The sequence below is a fragment of the Ursus maritimus genome, unplaced genomic scaffold (genome assembly GCF_017311325.1).
Source record: "Ursus maritimus isolate PB19 unplaced genomic scaffold, ASM1731132v1 scaffold_2, whole genome shotgun sequence".
Taxonomy (NCBI): domain Eukaryota; kingdom Metazoa; phylum Chordata; class Mammalia; order Carnivora; family Ursidae; genus Ursus; species Ursus maritimus.
The window spans coordinates 86364203-86388774 of record NW_024424452.1 but is presented as its reverse complement, the minus strand read 5'-3'; the positions used below and the strand labels follow the sequence as shown (position 1 = coordinate 86388774).

General features: G+C 46.6%; 1 protein-coding gene across 1 annotated transcript in view; it reads left to right on the top strand.

The window, feature by feature from the left end:
• Window positions 1-21395, top strand: part of LAMC2 (laminin subunit gamma 2) — a 55556-nt gene extending 34161 nt beyond the window's left edge. The window contains exons 8-23 of the mRNA XM_040636301.1: window positions 592-704; window positions 1639-1857; window positions 2483-2665; window positions 3583-3828; window positions 5869-6014; window positions 7024-7180; window positions 7467-7672; window positions 8906-8985; window positions 10096-10245; window positions 10747-10901; window positions 11593-11735; window positions 12276-12390; window positions 14664-14863; window positions 16522-16680; window positions 16774-16873; window positions 19674-21395. Coding sequence (XP_040492235.1) covers window positions 592-704; window positions 1639-1857; window positions 2483-2665; window positions 3583-3828; window positions 5869-6014; window positions 7024-7180; window positions 7467-7672; window positions 8906-8985; window positions 10096-10245; window positions 10747-10901; window positions 11593-11735; window positions 12276-12390; window positions 14664-14863; window positions 16522-16680; window positions 16774-16873; window positions 19674-19927 — 2626 coding nt within the window. The 3' untranslated portion in view covers window positions 19928-21395. The remainder of the gene's footprint in view (window positions 1-591; window positions 705-1638; window positions 1858-2482; window positions 2666-3582; window positions 3829-5868; window positions 6015-7023; window positions 7181-7466; window positions 7673-8905; window positions 8986-10095; window positions 10246-10746; window positions 10902-11592; window positions 11736-12275; window positions 12391-14663; window positions 14864-16521; window positions 16681-16773; window positions 16874-19673) is intronic.
• Window positions 21396-24572: the final 3177 nt, after the last annotated feature.

Sequence of the window (24572 nt, the reverse complement as noted above, 5' to 3'; positions counted from 1 at the left end):
AATGGTAGCTCTCTTGAGGGTCAGAGCTTCTCAAACTCAGCGACGTTCCTGACATTAAGTTGTGTGTGGCCAGGAATAGGAAGTGCTCTCCGAGGACTTGGACCCGCACTGGATGCCATGACCCCTGGGGCTGGGCTTCTTGCACTGGGATGCCCTCCATCACTTCTGTCACTTCCGTCACTTCCTGTGGGGTTCGTGCTCCCTGGGGAGAGCGCACACTCCAAACCCAAGCCTACAAGGATGCAGCTCCCCATCCTTCACCCCCTCGAGGCAGGGCTGCGAAGGGGCTTAGCGGTTCCCACCTTCTTGGGTATAATTTATATCACGTATACGAATCATAAGACTTGACGAGAGCTGTATTTTTTTTTTAAGATTTTATTTATTTATTTAACAGAGATAGCCAGCGAGAGAGGGAACACAAGCAGGGGGAGTGGGAGAGGAAGAAGCAGGCTCACAGTGGAGGAGCCTGATGTGGGGCTCCATCCCAGAACGCCGGGATCACGCCCTGAGCCAAAGGCAGGCGCTTAACCGCTGTGCCACCCAGGCACCCCGAGAGCTGTATTTTTAAGCTTTGGGCTTTGAATCCTGCAGATTAAATGAACGTCCAAGCAGTCACTGGAGCCCCCAGCTGAGTTACTTCGAGTACCGCAGGTTACTGCGTAACCTCACAGCCCTGCGAATCCGCGCCACTTACGGAGAATACAGTAAGTGACGAAGGGACACGAGTTTCTCTCTTAGGTTTTAGTTTGTGTCAGCTTCCAAGGTGGACAGTCTCCAAACAAGTAGATCGACTACTGGATGGTTTTGATGGAGGGTCACTGATTAGGTCTAAATTCTTATATCCTACAAGTTGTTAAAAGTAACGTTCCTCTAAAAAGAAGTTAACAGCAATGAAGAGTGACTGATTCTCCTTTGCTTAAGCCTGTCCAAATGTGAATGAAAGCTGATTGTTTGGAGAAGATAATCTATAACAAAGGGGCTTGTCCCCTTAGCTAGGAAACGGCATCTACAACTCAGCCCTCTATTCCTTGCGGGGACTGTACTCGGTGCTACCATGCTCAGAAATCAGCTGTACTCTGGTAACTCCTTTTATTGAACTTCACATAGAGGGGAGGGGACTCCAATCCCAACCGGAATGCTTTAAATGTGAGTTCCTGAGCTTTCCAGCACTTACGTAAACAGGAAGCATCACTGGCATGCATAATTTCCACATCACTAACGAAGCAAATCGAACAGGATGTAGAAAAGCTATTTATTAACAATTTTATTGAATCTTTATTTCGAGCCAGGCACATTATAATATATGCATTGTCTCATTGCACTTCACAACCTGCATAGGAGGTCCATACCACTGTTGCTTCTCTTCTACACTTGAGGAAACACAACGGTAGGAAGTTATGTGACATGCCCAATTCACGCAGCTAGCGCGGCTGGAGGCAGAATTTAAACCCTGACTTTGCTGACCCTGCAGCCTGTGCGTTGGTCATGATGGACTGCTGTCCTTCCGCCCACGCCATAGGGAGGGAATGGCACCTGTCTTTGTTAGGGAGTGAAGAAAAATAAAATCCAAAGAGAGGCCTGCCTTTAGATCTTCAGACCTCACCCCTTGCTACTTCTAACCTGATCTTCGTATGGCAGGCACTGGGTACCTGGACAACGTGACCCTGATTTCAGCCCGCCCCATCTCCGGAGCCCCAGCACCCTGGGTCGAACAATGCGTATGTCCCGTTGGCTACAAGGGACAGTTCTGCCAGGATTGTGCTTCCGGCTACAAAAGAGATTCTGCCAGACTGGGACCTTTTGGTGCTTGTATTCCGTGTAACTGCCAGGGGGGAGGAGCCTGCGATCCAGACACAGGTGAGTGAAATGACACCTGGCCCAGGTGGCTAGGGTGGTCAGGTGACTGGGGTCTCCCGTGGAAGAGACAGAGCTGTGTAAGACAGACTCTGCCTGAACTCATTTTGGAGATGGGAAAGGATTAGGAAGGTAGGCCTGGAGTCAGAGAAGACGGACATGGTGCTTTGTTACACTCAATCCTTTTCATTATGGAAAATGCCGCAGGTTGTGGGAAGGGTACCAGGTTACAGGAAATGGCTGTCATGGTTCAGTGCTGGGGGGTGTCGTTGGTGTCAAGTTTCAAGAATTATCTGGAGAGATCAAAGGCAATGTCAGGGCCTGAATGAATGTGCGGACAAATGGTGTCAGGCCGTGGGGACCAGGGGAGCAGTGTTAAGTTGTGGGTAGGAAGGGACGCTAGGTCTACTAAGCATGGGAGAGCCACGTGAGAATCAGGGTCGTGGCCAGGTTTGGAGTTGGTGCTGGGGCAAAGGTGAATACCCGTGCTCCGGACGCTTTGGGGAAAGCTTCGGAGAGGAAGGTTTGGGTGAAGGAGCTCTGCCTCCCACACATTGCCCATATTACAGGGAGCACATTGGTTTACCCTGCTCCTTTCTCTGCCCTCCCTTCTGCCTCTGCCTCCCAGGAGACTGTTATTCAGGGGATGAAAACCTCGACATCGAGTGTGCCGACTGCCCCATCGGGTTCTACAACGACCCACACGACCCCCGCAGCTGCAAGCCGTGTCCCTGCCACAATGGGTTCAGCTGCTCTGTCATGCCGGAGACAGAGGAGGTGGTGTGCAATAACTGTCCCCACGGGGTCACGGGTAAGGCCCCCGGCCTGCTGGCCCTGTGCCGACACCAGGAATTCTCGTGAACAGTCTCTAGGGAATTATAATTACTTAGGGTTACTGTAGATGGGCTCGTTCTAAAGATAAGAACACGCCCGAGAGGTGGATTGAGGAAGGGCAGGGTTTGGTTTGTACGGGATGAAAGTATGGTTAACACTGTTTTAGGTTTGTAATTAGGAAAGAACTTTTCAGATGAAATACGTGGTTTATTTTATTTTATTTTTTTTTAAATTTTATTTATTTATTTATTTATTTGAGAGAGACAGATAGTGAGAGAGAACATGAGCGGGAAGGAGAGGGAGAAGCAGACCCCTGCCAAGCCGGGAGCCCAATGCAGGACTTGATCCCATGACCCTGAGATCAGGACCTGAGCCGAGGGCAGGTGCTTAACCAACTGAGCCACCCAGATGCCCCAAAATACGTGGTTTAACTAAGCTTTACAGAATGAACCAAGGTACAGAAGGGAAACTTAGTGGCCTTTTAAATGTCACATCTCTCTCCTGGGGTGGCTGCTTGCTCGGTCGGTAGGGCATGCAACTCTGGGTCTCAGGGTTGTGGGTTCGAGCCCCACATTGGGTGTGGAGATTACATAAAAAAATAAAATTAAATTAAAAAAAATAACCGTCACATCTTGCTGCTGGTCAGTCTGAAGGAAGAGTTAATTCTTCTGCAGCGGCCTCAGCGGTGTTGCTATCCATCGGACTTTGCCCCTACAGGAAGCCTCGTAGTCGGGCTGCTCTGTTCTAACATCTGGGGCCACCGTGGGGTGAAAGAGCCAAGCCCTTGACCTGAGCACGTGCCCCTGAGGCTCTTCTGGAGGGTGACTGGTGCCCCCGCACCTGCCCTTGCTGCTAACGGGTGACCCTTCAGGCTCGGGCGTTTGTTCCTTCCAGGTGCCCGCTGTGAGCTCTGTGCCGATGGCTACTTTGGGGACCCCTTTGGGGAACGTGGCCCAGCGAGGCCTTGTCAGCCCTGTCAGTGCAACAACAATGTGGACCCCAGCGCCTCCGGAAACTGTGACCGCCTGACAGGCAGGTGTCTGAAGTGCGTCCACAACACGGCGGGTGTCCACTGCGACCAGTGCAAAGCAGGCTACTTTGGTGACCCGTTGGCTCCCAACCCAGCGGACAAGTGTCGAGGTAGGACTGCGTCCCAGACGGGTTGGACAGGCGGGGTGCGCGTGCACGCGCTCGTGGATACATGTAAGCTGGCCGGCGTGTACACACGTAAGAACAGACCAATCAGCGAGGCCAGCAGCAGGGAGGAGGAGGCCACTCTGGTTTCTCTGAACAACTGGCCCGAGAACAATCTGGACCTTTCACCTGTCCAAGGCTTTAACACCCCTGCGGCAGGGTTCTGGAGGACAGAGCTGGAGGATGTCGAATGGGTTAAAGCTGGGGGGGAGAAGAGAAGAAGGTTGAGTTTACATTCCTGAGTGGAAGGGGAGGTGAAATGGGGCAGGTGGTAAACCTCATTCCAGGGCTGGCGGGCAGGAGTGCTGCCGCGCCCGTTACAGGACAGCAGTGAAAGACTTGAGACCAAGCGTGAGCACACTGAGGTGGAGGGGGGGCTGTGCCGCAGTTTAAGAGACCCTCTCAGGAAGTCAGTGTAATCGATGTAGACAAAGGTAACAGTTCCAAGTTCTACTAACGACACTTGGCTGCAACGCCGCGGCTATCAGGGCACATTCCTTAGGCTGCTTCAGAGCAAAGCTGAGTGTGCACATCGGTCCTCTTGCTCGACCCTTCTATCAAGCCCCTGTACATGTTACATTCAGGAGGCACGTTTAGCTCTAGGCAAGTTCAAGTTCAGTTCTGGGGCGCTGGCCTGCTCCACAGACTCACCCCTCAGTCACAAAGGTCCCAGACCAGCCGTGGTGCCCAGAACTCAGGGGCTGGTTTATTAAAACAGAGCCCAGAGGGCCTCTGGGCACCCAGATGGGAGGACTCCTGGTTCCCCCGGAGGTCTGCTGGGAGCCCAGCACCTCCCACTCACCCCACAATCCCCAGCTGTGGGAATGCCTGAGGACCTCTGTGAAACCTGAGGCTGCCCCCCAGGAGCACAAATCCCACCTGCCCTAACCCCCGTGTGTGGGTTCGCTCCGATGTGCTAGGAAGTACCCATGCTAGGAAGAGCGCACATGCTATGCGCGGTACTGAGTTCCAGTCTAGTTTTTACCATACCTATCGTATCACACTGGTTATGCCAATTAATCTCTCTGAGCCTCAGTTTCTTTATATAGATGAATAATATTAAGTCGAAGTGGTTGCAAATATAAAATAAAATATCCTCTGAGAAGGTATACTGTAAAGGATAGAATATTAGCTACAAGGGGCTATTAATAGAGACTTCACTGGCTTTAGACCATGCATTTCTTCACTCCACTGTCTGTTGTCAAGCACCTACCATGGACTCAATGTGGAGCTAGATACTGAGGTTATAATGATGAATAAGTCAGTTCCAGCCCCCAAAGAGATCATATGCTAATAAGGAAGACATGCAAGTATGTAAGCAAATAATGACAGTATACACAGGTATGTGCTCATATTACCGTGTGCTGAGTGTTTTGTGAGCGCCATAGAGCAACCCATAGAGCTCCTAGAACAGTGGGGCGCGTAGTAGGTGCTCAATCAATATGAATGAAGAAAGGTACTGCTTTTTTTTTTTTTTACTGCATTTCCTACCTCAAAGGCAGCAGAGCAAAAGGAAAAGAGCATTGCCTCTTTCCAAGCTCTCGCTCCAGTTTGCGTGTACTTGCTGCGTGACCCAGGATAGATTACTCCACCTCTGTGAGCTCATACTCGTCATCTGTGAAATAGAGGGAAAAAACCCAGAAGACAGGTTATTCCCCTTTTGAGCAAAGCTAGAGCGCCCACAGAATATCCAACAGGCTCACAATTTGAGGGGAGGAAAAAAAATAAGTGCCACCAGAAAGGGTGGACTGTTGTAGGATCTCTTTATCCACGCTCACACCAAACAAACTTCTCGATGATTCCTAAGATCTGTCTATATTAGGAAGCACAGGCAAGAGATGAATGTAGCACCATGTGAACTGACAAGGGCAAAGTCCTTCTTTGCCATCGGCGATTCGCACTTCTTCCTTTTATCTTTGCTATACCTCCAGTTTCTAGAGTTAGTGTGATATGAATGCTGTCTGTTTGTCTGTCTTTTGTCTCTAGCCTGCAACTGCAACCCAGCGGGCTCAGAGCCTGGGGAATGTAGAAGTGATGGCAGCTGTGTTTGCAAGCCTGGGTTTGGCGGCCCCAGCTGTGACCATGCGGCACTAACCAACTGTCCAGCTTGCTACAGTCAAGTGAAGATTCAGGTGTGCGTGCTCCCCAGCCCTCACCCCATGAGTACAGTCGTTAAGTGTCTACTGGGTGGGGCTGTCACAAATCTAGGACCCTCCTAGTCTCCCGGGGTTGAGGGTGGAGATTATTGTTTCTCTCTTTAAAAACTGCTGTATTAAATCTAGTAGTAATAATGCTTCGGGTTTATGCTCTTACACACGCCACTGTCAAGACCCCTTTTGCAGATGCCGTCTCATCTGGTGCTCCTGATGACCGAGTCAGTTTGCAAGAGAATCCAATCATTTGCAATTTTTCAGTCACGTGGCCAGGTGGAACCAAGAGTCCCACCCAGAATTCCCTGATTCTTGGTTCCACCTGGCCATCTGACTGAAAAATTGCAAATGTTTGGAGACTTGGCTCAGTTCAGTACTCTTCCCACTTACAACATGCCACTTCCTAGTTGGATTTTTTCCAAGAGATGTTTTTGTAAAACAAATGAAGAAAAGCATAAATATGTAGAAGATATGAGGAGTCCAGAAGGTGTCAAGGCTGCTCAAACAAGAACGGCCGCCAGAAATTTCTCATTCGCGTTCCAGAAAAGAACGAAATTGATGTTGTTGTTAATTATTATTTTGCTGGGATGAAGGGCGGAGGAAGAAAAGGCCCAAACAAGAACCCCAAAGATAGAACAAAGTCAACTTGTTTTTTTTTTTAGTTTCCCTATTTAACCTGCCCTCTGTAGCACTTTCTTCCAGACACTGTTCCAAGCGCTATCCAAATACTAACTCACTTAGTCCAAGTAATAACGATGAGATGTTATTATTATCCCCATCTAATGGTAATGAAAGTGACTTGCCTAGGGTCACACTCACAGCTAATGAGTAGTGGGGCCAGGATGCAAACTCAGCGAATCTAGGCTCTAACATCTTTAACTGCCATGACACGTCAGGCATTTCTGGGCTGTTAGCTCTTCTGCCCTGAGTACCTGCTGTTGGACTGTGATCTCCACCATCTGTTCTGAACCGCTTTCCCGTGTGGTTTCAGATGGACCAGTTTATGCAGCAGCTCCAGAGCCTGGAGGCCCTGGTTTCAAGGGCTCAGGGTGGTGGCGGAGCGATGCCCGACGCAGAGATGGAGGGCAGAATGCGACAGGCTGAACAGGCCCTTCAGGACATTCTGCAAGAAGCCCAGATTTCAGAAGGTGATGAAGGCCAGCTTCCCTTTAGACAGAAGGGAATTTATAATCTCCTGTTGGGTGTCATTTCTGTGGGTGTCTCTGTCCAGCACTTGCAGAGATAGAAGGACTGTGTGTGACTCTCCTGGGACCTGAATGACCGTGACAAGAGAACAGCTGCGTGCATTCATTTACTGGGTTTTGACCATTTTGCCATAAGCCGGTCAAGGTCACTCTTCCAACCCCCCCCCATGTCCGATCCTTCCGTGCTGACTCCAGAAGTGCTCATCCCCCTTTTCCTTGTTGGTGCCAGGTGCTAGTAAATCTCTCAGTCTCCAGTTGGGCAAGGCCAGGAGCGAAGAGAAGAGCTACTGGCACCGCCTCAATGACCTCAAGATGACTGCGGAAAGAATGCGGGCCCTGGACAGTCAGTATCAGAACCGAGTTCAGGACGATCGCAGACTGGTCTCTCAGATGCACCTGAGCCTGGAGGAGAGCGAGGCCTCCCTGAGAAGAACCGTAGGTGTCTCCGGGTTCGGGGTACTGAGGATCACGGATGTATTGGAGACCCTCCCGTAGTCGCTCACGTGTTTCTGTCTACCTGGTAGAGAGTTGGACTTCTCTTCCTTGAGATGGGCGTACCTGTTCTTCGTGTTCTCGGGCTTCCTGCATTTCCCATTTTCCTGCATTAAGTTCTTCTTCCTAGCTCATTTCTTGCTCACCGTCACCTCATGTTGGCCTCTCTCCTCTCCCTTCTTGCTCACACCTCCTGGCTTGTTAGCTCCTAGCGGGCAGGACTTAGTTTGGCTCATGTTGGCATTCTCAGCCCCCAGCACAGTGTGTGGCTGTGACACGTGTTTGCTGCATGAATGAGTGAATGAAAGAATGAATAGATGAACATATGAACAAATGAAAGGGGAGGAATGGTGGGAAGAAGGAAGGAATCCAGTGAAGACAGGATTCTGAAAAGAGGAAAAATTGTTGCCAGTGTGATTTTGTATGTAATTTGTAGTGTGGTAGGAGGGAGAGATTTGAATGAGCTTTCGTCTCTTTCTCGTAAAGAAGGCAATGGTGACCATAGTGTAAGTGGGTGGGTAGAGAACAAACAAGGGAAACTGGAAGATAATCAGATTGTATTGATTTTTTTTCCCTTATTACAAAAATAATGCTTATTGTAGAAAATTTAGAAAATAAATAAAAATCCCCTACGATCCCATTATTAAGAAATAACCATCATCAAAACTTGGTATATATTCTGTTGACTTGGAATACATGTGAAAATACCATTAACATATATATATATTTTTAAATGAATCTATATCTATTTACGGTTTAAATTGGATTTCTACTTTATTCTTTTTTTATAAGCCGTATTTATTTATCGAGAGAGCGGGAGAGCAGGAGGAGGGGCAGAGGGAGAGGGACAGGGAAAGAATCTCAGGCAGACTCCCCTTAGAGCGGGGAGCCAAATGATGTGGGGCTCAATCTCACGACCCTGAGATCATGACCTGAGCTGAAATCAAGGGTCAGACGCTTAACTGACTGAGCCACCCAGGCGCCCTGGATTTCTACTTTATTCTTGTCTGTACTTCTTGTTTTAGTGTAGTGATTATGGTGACTAGGGACTGTCGATGTGTCAGGGTGTAGAACGCGGTGTGGTTAATGACAACGAGTTCTAACAGGACAGACGCAGAACGTACTCAGGTTCCAGGGCTGAGTGCAAAGCTTTAACCAATTCTCCTTTCTCCACAGAACATTCCTACCTCAGAGCACTATGTGGGGCCAAATGGTTTCAAAAGCCTGGCCCAGGAGGCCACGAGATTGGCAGACAGGTAAGCGGACCCCTGCTTCAGACTACTTCTGCAAGGCCAGACTTGAACAGGACTGTAGCGTCTTCAGGACCTAAGCAGCATATTCATTACCTCGGGGCTCCTTTGCAGCCATTTCCTTGCCTTGAAGCCATTTTTTTTTTTTTTTTAACCTCTTGGCTTTTAGCCTATGGGGTGGCCACTGGGCATGGTCATTTGGCAAGTGTTGAGAGTGGGGGTGTTTTTTACCCCAGATTTTTCTATGACTCACAGTATGGCTCTGGTGTGTGTCAGATGTGATTTTTCGGGCTCTGTGAAATGAATCAGCCTTTGGAAAAGAACGCTCTGCAGCTTTGAGGGACTCCCAGGCTCCCACATCGAGCCTGGGAACAAGTAGCAACGAGTTGTTTGCTAGCCTGTGGGGGCCAAGACAGCAGAGAGGGAACCTCCCCCCGAAACCGGCTCTGCAGGGCCCCAGTGAAAACCAGCAGCTCCCTAGTCCTGACTGACTGTAGATCCTACGTGTTCAAGAGGTTTGCTCCTGGCAGAGTGCTCAGCAGGGTGGCGGGCTCTGCGAATCCCAGATGGAACTGGGTCAGTGAGGGAGGTTGATTTGTTTTTTTGTAGCATAAACTGCTTCCTGAGCTTGTTTTGTGGTGGTTGTTGTTTTGGGTTTTGTTGGTTTGTTTTTTGTTTTTATCACTTTGTAAGCATTTGGGGGAATTTATGGACAGGCTCTGTCCCCTCTAGGGGTGGACCCAATGTAGAACTGCAGCAAGTAGGGGGGTGGGTCCTGGATGAAGTAAGACCCAGGGGTTTCTTCCTGCACAAAACAGCTTATAAATGCAATACTTTATCCCCCCGAGACTGCTCGCACCGTCTCCCCGCCCCACGCCCCGCTCCCCCTGGTTACGCCATAAACGGGAAAGATCACCAGCTGGGGACTAAGACATGAGCGCCATCTCCAGAACACCTCCTGCTTCCTGACAGTTCTCTAATTCCGTCTAATCTGGGTCAGTTCTGTTTGGCTTTTCTAGACAAACCAGCTCCTTTACTCCTCTCTCTTCCTTCAAATAAAACACCTAAAGGAATTTTGCTATGAAAACTCAAATTCTTTGTTTTTAATCCTTTCAGCCATGTTGGGTCAGCCAGTAACATGGAGCGGCTGGTAAGGGAAACCGAGGACTATTCCAAACAGGCGCTGTCACTGGCACACAAGGCTCTGCGGGAAGGAGGCGGCGGGGGCAGCCTGGACAGCTCCGCGGTGCAAGGGCTTATGGGAAAGTATGTTCGATGCGTCCTCACATGGGCCAAGATAATCCGCATCCCTCTGGGGTGTAGCGCAAACCACGTTTGAGGGACACCGTGCTTCATTAAAAGATATTAATCCTAAGGGACAAGAGAATGAGAATGTTAATTTGGGGGAAGGGACAGGCCTTTATGTCTGGAAGAAGAAAAGACTGATTAAGTAAAACTTGTGTTTTGACTGAGAGGTTGCAATGCTTGGAGAAGTGGTGGTGGTTGAGTAAACCCATCTGATGACATGGGGGATAGAAAAAGAATGTATTGTCAAGAATTGGGAAACTTGGGCTGAATTCTTCCGACCCAACCTGTATAAACTTTAAGGCTTATGTTTAGATTGCGGAGAGGGACACATATCTGGCACATAACCTCATTCGGTTCTTCTGCTTACTCCCAACTACACACTTTTTACACAACAGGATGAATGGTCGCTTTGAATAAAAAGAGTGACTCCTCAAAGTTCTCTTTCTCCCCATGCTGCAGGTTGGAGAAAGCCAAGTCCCTGGCCCAGCGACTGTCAGGGGAGGCCACTCAAACTGACATTGAAGCAGACAGGTCTTACCAGCATAGTCTTCGCCTTCTCGATTCTGTGTCTCAGCTGCCTGGAGTCAATGATCAGTCTTTTCAGGTGAGGGCATGTACTGATGTGCTGATGGACAGAGGAAGGGCCACGCTTCCCTGGGGGTTCCATCATATGGTTTGGCCATTCAGCTTTTCCTCCGCGCGGACCTTCCGTGTGTTAGATTAGGAAGAATGTTGTTCTTATTAACCACTTCCTTGTTCTTAAACTCCAGTCTTTGCCTCTGAAAAAGCCTTAGCCCACATCCTGAACCTATTAGTGGACAACAGTTTTATATCTCCTCCTTAGTTTTGGGCACTACTGAAACGTGGATATCATTAGAGATAAAGCTTGATATTTACACATGGGTCCAAACTATAGTACATTTCTATGTACAGCCATTCAGAAGACTTTTGTTCTCAGAAGTTTTACATTGTTTCTATCATCGATTCCTTTAACTATTACAAACTTATTAGATTAAGAAGATTTAGCTTTCTACCTATGCAAAGAGCACTCACAAGGATTCCCACAAAAATGTTTCCGTGCATGTATAAACCAACATGTAAAATTTAAAAAGAGCAAGAGAGAGAGAGAGACAAACCCTGTTTGATGCTTGGGGAAACTGCCATCTGACTATCATTAGGCACATTGTTTCATTTCTATTAGATTTTGTGTCAGAATTGCTGTTGTTTTCAAACAGTGATGCCAGTTCCTAAGACTGATGGGCAGAAAGTCAGACTCCTTCATCTCTTTGGGCTTACAGGCAGAAGTGAAGAGGATCAAACAAAAAACTGATTCTCTCTCAAGCCTGGTGACCAGGCATATGGATGAGTTCAAGCATGTGCAGGACAATCTGAGAAACTGGGAAGAAGAAACCCAGCAGCTCTTACAGAATGGAAAGAATGGGAGACAGGTATCCTTTTATTAACTCATTCGCTCAACAAACAGGTACTGGATGCCTACCATATGAATAAATATGGCAAGAGGCCATAAATATGCAGCCATAGAAAACTCTCTGAAGGTCACGGTACCACTGCTCGTAGATGGAGAAACGGAGATACAGACAGCTTGATGTAATTAGTTCCGTTCCACCCACTCAATCAGCCCTCAAGCCTAGGAATAGGACTCAGGCCTCCTGAGTTCAATTTTGGTCCAGCTTTTTCTACTAGCTTGGCTTTATCTAGAGTATAAAATTATGATTTGCAAAACTATACTTGTCCTTGATAGTGGACTGGAGTTTGAGGCTGTTCCTATACAGGATGTGTCGTTGATGATAAAGTTTGCTCAGTCCCGGATGGTGGAGGGCTTTGCGGCAGCACCCCCAGTCTCTCTGGTGAATCACAGCACTCTGTTGTTCGTGAAGAGAAATGTGTCCGAGTGACCCTGCTGGCTGGAATGCTCTTCCTGGGTATGTTACATGAACTCTCATCTTATTCTGTCTGCCTGTTTATAGACATCAGATCAGCTGCTGTCCCGTGCCAACCTTGCTAAAAGCAGAGCCCAGGAAGCACTAAGTATGGGCAATGCCACTTTTTATGAAGTTGAGAACATCCTGAAGAACCTCAGAGGTAAGCATTTCGTGGTTCAGGTCACTTGAAGATGTTAAAGGAATAACCCCAACTTTGATTTATTTTGAATCCCTGTGTATTTCTCTAAATGATAGTTACACTGGGATATTAACAGACACTTAATAAATATCTTCCTAAAGTAAGAAATTGTATAAATAGTTGATGTAGTGGAATGGATTTAACTAGATGTCAGAAGGCTTGAGTTCTGAGCTTGGCTGGGCAGCGCGACGGCTCTGAGCAGACTTGGTGACCATAGGCAAGTCATAGCCTTTCCAGAACCTAACGTCTCTTCTTTAAAGAAAGAAGGTTGAGTTAAAGGATCTCTAAGGTCCTTCACAGATCCAACATCCTACTACGACACACATATTTTTTTCCTTTTCTTTTGTAGCCTGGTTGATTGCAATATAGAATCAATGTGGTTGCTTTGTGGTGATGGTAGAGCAAACTCTGTCGCAACACCTGGATCCCAAGAAATTTGAGTTTGTGCCTTATAGAGATTTGGTTACAACTTCAGGTTTCTTCACTAAAGAATTAAAAAGAAACATTTTTAAAGTCTCGGAATTTCCTTCATGGAAAGAACCTCTCTAGTACCCATTCTGTTCAACCTCCAGCTCTCATCAGGCGCAGCTTAGGGTTTAAGGCTCTGACCTAAACTTTGGGCTTCAGAGATTTCACCTGGTTTTTGATCTACTTTGGGGTCTTAATGCTCTTGCAGCGGTGGGGGCCCAGGGCAGGCTGATTGTCGGTTTCTCTAAGCAATGACCTAATCATGGCCCTTTCAGTGCCTCCTTTAAGATGCTTTTTTTTTTTTTAATGATTTTTTATTATATTATGTTAGTCACCATACAGTACATCCCCGGTTTCCGATGTAAGGCTCGATGATTCATTAGTTGTGTATAACACCCAGTGCACCATGCAATACGTGCCCTCCTTACTACCCATCACCGGTCTATCCCATTCCCCCACCCCCCTCCCCTCTGAAGTCCTCAGTTTGTTTCTCATAGTCCATAGTCTCTCATGTTTCATTCCCCCTTCTGATTACCCCCCCTTTCTTTATCCCTTTCTTCCCCTACCGATCATCCTAGTTCTTATGTTCCATAGATGAGAGAAATCATATGATAGTTGTCTTTCTCTGCTTGACTTATTTCACTTAGCATTATCTCCTCCAGTGCTGTCCATGTTGTAGCAAATGTTGAGAACTCGTTCTTTCTGATAGCTGAGTAATATTCCATTGTATATATGGACCACAACTTCTTAATCCAGTCACCTGTTGAAGGGCATCTCGGCTCCTTCCACAATTTAGCTATTGTGGACATTGCTGCTATGAACATTGGGGTGCATATGGCCCTTCTCTTCACTACGTCTGTATCTTTGGGGTAAATACCCAGTAGTGCAATGGCTGGATCATAGGGTAGCTCAATTTTTAACTTTTTAAGGGACCTCCACACTGTTTTCCAGAGTGGCTGTACCAACTTGCATTCCCACCAACAATGTAGGAGGGATCCCTTTTCTCCACATCCTCTCCAACAGTTGTTGTTTCTTGCCTTGTCTATTTTTGCCATTCTAACTGGCGTAAGGTGGTATCTCAGTGTGGTTTTGATTTGAATTTCCTTGATGGCTAATGATTTTGAACATTTTTTCATGTGTCTGTTAGCCATTTGTATGTCTTCATTGGAAAAGTGTCTGTTCATATCTTCTGCCCATTTTTTGATTTGTTTATTTGTTTCTCGTGTATTGAGTTTGAGAAGTTCTTTGTAGATCTTGGATACCAGTCCTTTATCTGTAGTGTCATTTGCAAATATGTTCTCCCATTCCGTGGGCTGCCTCTTAGTTTTTCTGACTGTTTCCTTGGATGTGCAGAAACTTTTAATTTAAGATGCTTTCTGCTGGGTGGCTCAGTCGGTTAAGCGTCTGCCTTCGGCTCGGGTCATGATCCCAGGGTCTTGGGATGGAGCCCCACATCGGGCTTGCTGCTCAGCGGGGAGCCTGCTTCTCCCTCTGCCTCTGCAGCTCCCCCTGCTTGTGCTCTTGCTCGTGCTTTCTCTCTCTCTCTTTCTCTGACAAATAAGTAAAATATTAAAAAAAAAAAAAGATGCTTTCTGCTGGATAAGAAAGGGCAGTAAGAGCCACAACTTCCCACACTCTTGCCCCTAGGCAGTAATAACCCTCTTCTTGGGATTTTTCTTAGAAACCTCAGCCCCGTTCAATTTCATTTATAATTTTCATAAGTCACTTTTCACCTTCATGGCAATGTTTTCTTGTTTTCATTTCAGAGTTTGACTTGCAGGTTGAAGACAGGAAAGCAGAAGCAGAAGAGGCCATGAAGAGACTCTCCTACATCAGCCAGAAGGTCGCAGATGCCAGTGACAAGACCAAGCAAGCAGAAACAGCCCTGGGCGGTGCTGCTGCCGACGCCCAGAGGGCAAAGACCGCAGCCAGGGAGGCCCTGGAGATCACTGACAAGATAGAACAGGTAAAGAGAAATCGGAATGCAGGTTGGCACGAGCAGCCCCAAATGCAAGGGTCGTGTGGGAAGAGAGAGAGTGTCAGGCTCATTTTGACCCCTAGATCTCGGAGTCTCCTGGTCCATGGCAGCCCCAGAGCCACTTACGTGCCCCCTTTTGTTGGTTGATTCGCAAGGCTTTCATTGACCAAGAGCTGGAGCCTTCATATTCAGCTCCCTTTTTGGATGATACCATGAGAAGAACCATCCAAGACTGATTTCTTTTCGTATCAACTATCGTATTAGTTTCCTAGAGCTGCTGTAACGAAGAACCACGGACTAGATGGGTTAAAACAACAGACGTGTATTCTCTCACAGTTCTGGAGCTGGAGGTCGGAGATCAAGATGTGAGCAGAGCCCCGGTCCCTCGGAGGCTCTTGGGTAGAAACCTTGCCTGCCTCTTCCTAGCTTCTGGTAGTGACTGTCACTCCTTAGCGTTCCTTGCTTTGCCATGACGTCACTCCAGTCTCTGCCTCTATCATCACATGGGGTTTTTCTCCCTGGGTATCTCTGACCCTTCTTATAAGGACACTGGTCATTTTGAATTAGGGCCCCATGGACTCCGGTATAACCTTAAGTGATTGAAGCTGCAAAAATCCTACTTCCAAATCAGGTCACATTCTGAGGTCCTGGGCTTTAGGACGTCAGCATATCTTTTTGAGGACACAATTCAACCCCATAACAACAATCATCAGTGTTTGACTCAAGATTATGAAATTCTGGAGTTCTAGTTCCCTTATTTCTATTTTCTGTGTCTAAGTTCTGCGTGTTCATTTTTTTTTTTTTTTGCTTCCACTCTGTGCCAGCGCTGTGCTTGGTGCTGGGATATGAAGATGAGAAAGATGCAGTCCTCTTCCAGGAGCGCTCCGTGTAATGGGGAGAGATAGACTAGATACACGGCAGCCCCCGTGTGGAATGCTACAGTAGAGGCTGTACTTCTCGCCGGAAGAGAGCTTCTTAGCTCTCGTTTAGGCATGACTTTTAGAAAGCTTATGCAACTCTGGAAAGCCCAGAGGGAACTCTTAGTATCTGGACTATTTGACCTCACTCTTGGACCACTTGGTAATTCGCAAGAATAATTTCTTCCCTTGAGGGTAGAGACCAATTTCACGTGGCTCTCTTTATATAGCTTCTAGCACCGGGATAGCTGCAGGTTGATGTTTAACAACAGCTTATGGGTAAAGATACTGATAAACTTTGTCCTAATAAAGACAAAAGCCACAGCTGTAGCCCATTCACTCTCTGCGCCTTGAACTCACAGCTGTCTCAAGGATCCTAGTAAAGTTGCTCGAGAGACTGTGGCAGCAAAGAACTGTGACAGGAAATGATGTGAATTTTTTACCCAAAGAGTTTTTATTGCGTTCACTTTTTGGGGAGCATTGGCCTGAGAGGGACTCGGAGTCTCACTGCTGACCCTCCCAGTCCCTACACACAAACCCGCAACTTAATTTGTTTGAAGCAGAGCTTGGGGACGGGTGTGTCTCCAAGTCTGACTCTTGTTGTTCATCTAACTTACTCCATCAGGGTCTGGCTGCAGCTGTTTATTTTTTCTCTATTTGTCCCTGAGACGTTTTTGTGCCTCACCCCTCTCTCTCTCCTCCCGTCCCTGGCTCCCTTCCTTTTCCCAGGAGATAGGAAGTCTGAACTTGGAAGCCAATGTGACAGCAGATGGAGCCTTGGCCATGGAGAAGGGACTGGCCACTCTGAAGAGTGAGGTGAGGGAAGTGGAAGGAGAGCTGACCAGGAAGGAGCAAGAGTTTGACCTGGATCTGGACGCGGTGCAGATGGTCAGTTCCCATGGTTTTCCGTGGGAGATTCCTTTAAACCTGCCAATATGAGAGACACCCTTTCAAGACTGGTTTGTGTTTCTTTTTCTTCAGGTAATTACAGAAGCCCAAAGAGTTGATAACAGAGCCAAGAATGCCGGAGCTACGATCCAAGACGCACTCGACACACTGGACAGCATCCTACACCTCATAAGTACGTGGAGTGTTCACAGGCTTCCGGCCCACGCTGCAGGGCTGCTCCCGGAAGACGAGCTAGACCCAGCCCTGATAAATGGAAGCCCTAGGGTCCCCATAAGGGTATCAGAAATTTGCTTTCTTTCTAGGCCCAGATACTTTGGGCACATGCCTTTACATGTTCTGGACTCTGTTTTACCATCTGAAGATGGGTCACTGAGCACCTATTGCCCTTGGAGGTGAAAGTCCGTAGCTCGAAGATCTGGGTGCAGTTAGGGAAGGTGTACTGAAGCGCAGAGGTTACTCGTGTCTCACAGATCACGCGGTCACCTGTGCAGGCAGTATTCCAGCTTCACAGCTCCAGAGAAGACTGGACGGTTTGACGGTCCTGTAAGGGTTCTGACCGTGACCCTGAGAAGCTCGTGGGCAGTCGTGGGCACAGGAGTAACGTCATCACTGTAGATTTCAGGAAGACCAGTGAGTGGAGCGCCCGAGTGAGGGGAGGAGCCTTGGTGAGACAAAAGGCAGGGCGACACCACTTTGGAAACGGTGGAAGGAGTCGAGGAGGGGGGCGACAGAGCCTGAGCTCCGAGGCAGCACAAGTGGTGAGGCAGGAGATTGTCCCAGTCTGTGAAGATAAGAGCCGGTTCTGCTGCGTGTCCCCAGCCCGCAGTTACACCTTGGCGTGTCCAGTTGCGGGAACTTGCCCTGCCTGCTTGAGAGCCCAGAAGAAAGGTAAAGGTAGTAGCTACAGGAGATACTGCAGAATTTTCAGATAAAAGAGATTTGATGGCACAGGGCGGCGACAATTCACATTTACCCACAGAGTCCCTCCCCGCAAAAAACCGATGAGGATTAACATTCCGGATTGGTAAAACTGATAGCAAACCCTCATTTGGCCTGTTTCGTCCAGTGTAGACCGCAGCAGGTAGGGAACAAGGGATTCAATCACAGAGTCCAGCTATCGTCAGGAAAAGGCTTGGTTCTGCCTTTTAGGTTCAGTAGAACAACTTTACTTTTTTTCTTAAGATTTTAATTCATTTATTTTGAGAGAGAGAGAAAGAGCACAAGCAGGGGAAGGGGAAGAGGGAGTGGGAGAAGCAGACTCCCCGCTGAGCAGGGAGCCCGGTCCCAGGACCCTGGGATCATGACCTGAGCCGAAGGCAGACGTTAACTGAGTGAGCCCCCCAGACGTCCCAGGTGAAGAACTTGAAAATCCGATTTTTCTGTGGAGGACCCTCCTCGCCCTGGGAGATCAGTATTGTCTGTGGTTTTACTAGTGCGTCTGCTTTGTGGTCCAATGAGCCCCAAAGAGTAAAGACCCTCTAAGGGTAAAAACAAAAACAAAAACAAAAAAAACCACCCAACTCCCCAGTGGAGATTTTAGCAGCTTTGTTTAGTGTTCTGAAAAAGGTACTGAAACGAATAGGCCCTTTCAAGAGAAAATGCGAGCGTGGGGGAAAGAAGCTGGTGGGAATTATTAAACATTTACCAGGTGCCAGGCCCTCTGCCAGGTGCTCTCTGGTGTAATATCATCGAAGGCTTTTCAAGGTCCTATGAGACGGGTTTTATTATTTTTATTATTTTATCTCACGAAGCAGTAAACTGAGGTTCAGAGAGGTTGATAGCGTCCCACGGATCACATAGTCAACCGTGGAGGTGGGATTCGAAGTGAGATCTCTGTTTCCAGTGCTCCTGCCCCTTTTTGAGTGCTTGTGCTGCCTCTCCGTGGACATGGTTATTTTGTTCTCAAGCTCACGTAACTTTCTCGGCATGTCATAGACCCCAAAGTGCTGGAATTCTCCCCTGCTCCTCGGTGAAGGACCGATCCACTGGCTCTGTATTTTTGTAATGGTGTTGCTTCTCCCGTTTGCTCCCTGGAGTCCCGGAGCCGTCACCATGTTGTCACCCCAGGCACAATAAACTCGGGTGGGCAAATGCTATGACCGCAGCTCAGATATGGGAGGCAACTTGACCTTGAGTTTGAATTGACCAAAGGCCACCCAGACCCTATTCACATCAAGCAGGTTTGGCCAGGTGCCCTTCGTGCTCACATTAGTTTTCGATTGTGTATGGGTAAAACATACCTGAACAAATAGCACCACGTTTCATATTGAAAATAAACGAGTATCTAGCTAGATTCCCACTGTCTCAGGCCAGAGTGACGTCTTACATCATTTCCTAACAGCTGGAATCTATCCCCCAAATAGCAAAGCATACCTTGGCCTCTATAAACCCGAAAGCCCAGCCAGTTTCTAAAGGTCTTCTAATGGAAAATAGCAAGATATTTCCTAGGGATAGTTCAGTAAACATAATTTGGAGTTGGTCCTGGTCCTAGGGTGAGCTGTGTTGGGCAGACACCTTGGACAGTACTCAGTCTCCTGTGACCTTCAGCCTTCATCTTCTCAGAGCATGAACTGTTGGCCCTAATGTGGAAGGAGAAACTCAAGCTTCCTATTGCTTAACTCTAGAGCTCAGGGGCTTGAACTGGGCTGTTCATAACTAGTAACTAGGCTAGAGCTCTTGGAATATTTTCTATATTATTCCCAATATAAAATAAGCCTTTTATTTTTTTTAGTTTAAAGCTTTTTATTAAGTAAATTCCACACACCCATGGGGCTTGAACTCACAACCCTGAGATCAAGAGTCACATGCCCCACTGCCTGAGCCGGCCAGGTGCCCTTAGAATAAGCATGGCATACCGTTTCCTCTGGGCAGGTGGAAACAAGAACTAGTTCAGGGTCTAGAGGGCCCATGTGTGTTCAAGGAGATCTAACCACAGCTCTTCTTATTAACTCCTTTCTCACTCCCTCTGATAGGTCAGCCTGGCAATGTGGATGAAGAGAAGCTGATCTCATTAGAGCAGAAGCTCTTCCGGGCCAAGACTCAGATCAACAGCCAGCTGAGGCCCTTGATGTCAGAGCTGGAAGAGAGAGCACGTCGGCAGCAGGGCCACCTCCGTGTGCTGGAGACGAGCATAGATGGGATTCTGGCTGACGTAAAGAACCTGGAGAACATCAGGGACAACCTGCCCCCAGGCTGCTACAACACCCAGGCGCTGGAGCAACAGTGAATCTGCCATGGAGATATCTCAACTGAGGTTCTTGAAATACAGAACTCAGGAGCCATCTCGTGTGGTTGGGGTGGGATGGAGACATTTGAACATGTTGAATGGACATGCTCAGGTCCACTGAACCCGACCCCATCCCTGAGATCTTGGCCAGATAAATGTCCTGTTACACCAGTGTGAGACTACTTGTTTCCCAATGCTGGGCAATGAGGCAGATAGCATTGGGTATGAGACTGGCCAAGGGCCTGGACCCGGAAGGGTAGACTGGATGGAAGGACAAGCTCACAGGCAGATGTTTGCCTCAGGAGAGTCACAAACTGAGTCCTGGAGTATGGACAGGTGCTGCTGGGCTCTAGTCAGCTTATTCTTTGGGTAATGTGACCAAAGGAAAAAAATTTTTTTTTACTTTGCCCAGCCATAAAATTCTTCTTAATGTCTGAACAGAGAGCGAAGTCCAGTCACACTGTGGCCAGTAAAATACTTTTGCCTTATAGTGTCCAGGACAAGCTTCTTGTTGACCAGAGTTCTTCCCACTTACCACCCAGTTTGTCAACATGTGCTCCACTTTCAAGCTGGAAGAAGTGAACAGTGATGGAGTGAGAAGCTTTAAGGTTGGTCCATTTGGAGCAATGGTGCCTGCTTGGGTCCTGCCACCTTTGCGTTCTTCTGGGGCCTGGAAGTGACAACCTTTCTCCGATGATGCCATGACTAGGTAGAGACTACATTTTTATTAAAGCATTTCTGGCCAGCAAATCAAACATTGGGAAGGTATTTACTTTTGGGTTTCAAAGTGATAGAAAAATATAGCTTGGGCATTGAAAGAAGTACAATTATCCAGAAGATTTATTTGTCCTGATTCAACCCCACTTTTCAAAAACTAAAAATTGTATGTCTATGTGTTGTATTTTCTCACTCTCTCTCCCTATAGCAGAGAATGTTTCTACTCACACTGGAGCTGGGTAGACCCCATCCTTCCATCCATCCTTCCATCCATCCATCCTTACAACATATATTTATTGAGTACCTACTGTGTGTCAGGGGCTGGGGTACATTGGTGACATAGTCTCTGCCCTCAAAGAGTTGATTGTCTAGTAAGGAAGACAAACATCAAAAAAATAAATTTAAATGTACAACTCTTGTTCATCACAAGTGGTTTTATTGCAATAACCCCTTGGTTTGCAACCTCATTTCTCAACAGAACATATGTTGCAAGACACTCCCATGGGGGCACTTGGGTTTTGGCAAAGCTGGGATGGCTCTGGGTTGTGCACACTTCTTTGCATTCCAGCTGTCACTCCTCCCCTTTCCACACCTGATTGCAACAGACCGTTGAGTCATGATCACACCAGTGGGAATTGCTGGAAAAACCAGAGATGCTTCCATCTTGGCTTGGAAGATGTTGGTGCAGACTCGCCTTTGTACATCCTTGGCTTTTCATGGATGTGTTTTTGAATAAAGAATAATTCTTAGATGCCTGTGGTCAGTTTCTAATTTGTCAAAGTCTAAGTCTAAGGTGGAGGTACCAAAGCAATGGCAACTAAAATGGCACAGAAACAGCAATGAGTCTGAGAGAGTTCGCATTTATCTGAACATCTTGTTTTGCCCTTTCCAACCATTAGAGCACTTGATGAGAGTTAATTGGTGCCGTCTCCTAAGCATAAAGGATTTATTTCCGGAACAACCTGAACAGGTTGCGGGGTTTTAATTAATATTTTTGTCTTTTTTCCTTTGGCTATGAAATTAACGTAAAATCAATAGTTTGTGGTACATTGTCACGCTTTTTAATAGATAAAAATCTAATAAATTAAGATCCTGAATTGGCCATCTAGCTAAGTGGCTGAGGAAAAGATTCTGTTCCTGTCCACATTAACCCCACAAATTCTGAGAGGTCTGATCACTTTGCTTTACCTTCTGTAGAAGTGAATTTATAATCCTGTCTTGGTGTACTCAGTCACGTATCCTGCAACTCCTCACTGTAGTTAACAACCAGCGCCCAGGAAATGTGTATGTATTAATTAGATTAGATTAACCACTATATCATGTAGACCTAAAAATGTACATTACTCAAACAAAATAGACTTTTTTTCTTGCTCTCATAATGGATGGGGAGCAAATTGGTAGGGTGACCCTCCACATAGTCATTCCAGAACCCTGCCGCTTACAACATGTGACTTCGAAGGTTGCCCTGGGAATCATTTCCTATTCCAGTGAGTAGAAAGGGGAAAAGACATGGAAGTGGGAGACACCTGGAAGGTTTTTGTGGGCCAGGCCTGGGAGGGGCTGCACGTCACTTTCTCTCATGTTCCATGGTCCAGAACCCAGTTTTATGACCACATCTGACCTGCAAGCGGTCTGGGAAATATAGCCCCTTGGTAGGAAGCCATGTCTCAGTGACAATCCTACTATGAAAGGGGAGAATGCATTAGAATGCATAACTAGTGATCGGCGTCTGTCTCTGCCAAGTATAAGATTAAGCAGTACGTGTTCTAGGGAACTTGGTGAGGGATTCCATTAGTTAATAACATGCAATCATAAAAGGATTCCTCAATGGGATAAATTGTTAAGAAGGTCATAGAACATCTTCCCTGACAAATGGGAGATGACCTCTGAATAGAGATGGGAAGTGGAAAAGTAACTTATGTGACTCCCTTGGTATAGACATGATGCCCTCATTTCTGAGGACCTGACGAATTATCCCTAAGAAGAGAGAAGAGGTGTATGGCTGAGAGATAGCCTACCCAGGACTTAGCCTCTGTTGCCAGTCCTGTCCTGACCCTGTCAAATTAAGGGAGCTATCCTTCCTGGTTCTCATCAGTATTTCTAATTGGTAGTGAAAACTCTCTTGGACTTCTCCGCTGAGAGCTTTCTGATTAATTGTGCTGCTGGTAGGCCATTATGCATATCATCATCTACTTTGACTCATAGGAATTTCTGTTTGGAGAGGGGGGTAGGACTGAAACTGCACATAAGCTATGGCCTTTTAGCAGATGTATTTCTGATCTTATCACAGGATGTGGTTTCTTGTCAGTACTCTTGGGAGGCCAGGGAAAAGGGGAAGAAGATACTCAGTAATGTCCAATGTTTGGAACGAGGCTCAAGGACTGGGATATATTTATCATGTCTTCTTTCAATGTTTTTGCCTGGTCATGGGAGCGTTGTGAATTCTTGCTATGGTTCAGTTTTCCCACCTGGAAAGTAGAGATTAGATTTTTTTTTTTCTGCTTTCTTTACACTACGGGCTACATGGAACTTCCTAAGAAATTCCAAGTCCTGAAGCTTACTTATGGGTCATAAGAGACGAAATGTGTATGTACATGTATGTTAATTCATAGTTAGTACATATATTTTATAAGTTAATGTAAGTTAGCAAATTAAACCAGTGTTTATGCCCAATTTTAAGCAAGCTTTCAATATTACATACTCTCAGGACAGAGAGAAAAAAAGTGTTTAGTTTTGTGGCCAAAATAGCAAAAGTAAACACAAGTAATCAATTTACAAGTCATATGAAGCATCATTATGACGGACCACCAAACCCAGGTGGACACGCACGAAGCTAACTAATTCCAATCTTAAGCAATAACAACAAAACACGTAGTAAGAACCAAAATGATTTTTTTTTAAAGAGTACAACTAATCTGACAAACAAGCGGCTAAGCCCTAAATGAGGGGCCTAAAGGGGAATTGCTGTTTCATCTTCTGAAGCACGACTGACACTCGCTAATGACAACCACTATTTGGACCTATACCAACACGCAATGCATGTCACAACTGCAAATGAAATAGGAACTAACAGAGCAGGACTGAGCAATTAACAAATTATTCATTTTTTCAGCTTGTTTACACTGCCAAAACGCTGAGTTTAATGGTTTATCTTACTTAAGATCTTTTATACCAAAAGTGAGTTAGACAAGTTTAGTTTTTACAAATACATTTTTGTTTCATAAAGAACTAATTCCATTAGGGAGCCAAAGCTAAACAATTGGAGACCATGAAGATTAGGTAGGTTCCAAGACTGAATTTTTTTTAATTGAAAACTCTTAGGCACAGTTCACAGATTTGCTAATTATTCTTCCCTGCCTATGATCCTAGGGTGTGGCTGTATGTACTTTCATATCACACGTGTGGCATCAGCTAAACCAGCAGAAAATCTCCTGCTCTAAGAACATCTTTGCAATGGTTGGCTCCCGTGAAGTAAGACTATGACAAAAAAAGTGATTAATTCTGCAACTCGCAGAGAAGATTCTGGACAAAGACACAAGACTAGTAGCATTGTCTTATTTATTAATGTAATTCAAACATTTTGCTGATAAAACTTTTGTCCATGACTATTCTAGCAACAAAATTTTACTCAAAATATTTCACTATGAAATGGTGCTGCAACTTCAATGTAGTTTTTTTTATTAATGAATTGTTCATAAAGCAACTCTTACTCTTAAAATGGCAGATGCGGTGACCAAAAGTGATTTCAAAAAAAGCTTCCCCCTCCCCATGCCAATCCTTGAGACCGTTTGGATCAAACTGAGTTCTGGACCTGGGCTAGACTGAAGGGAAAGAGTGTAGCTCATTCCTAAGTAAATGGAACAGGCTAATAGGACACCCCAAACTGAGCCAACCAAGAAACCATGTGAAGAATTGAATTCAGCGGGCA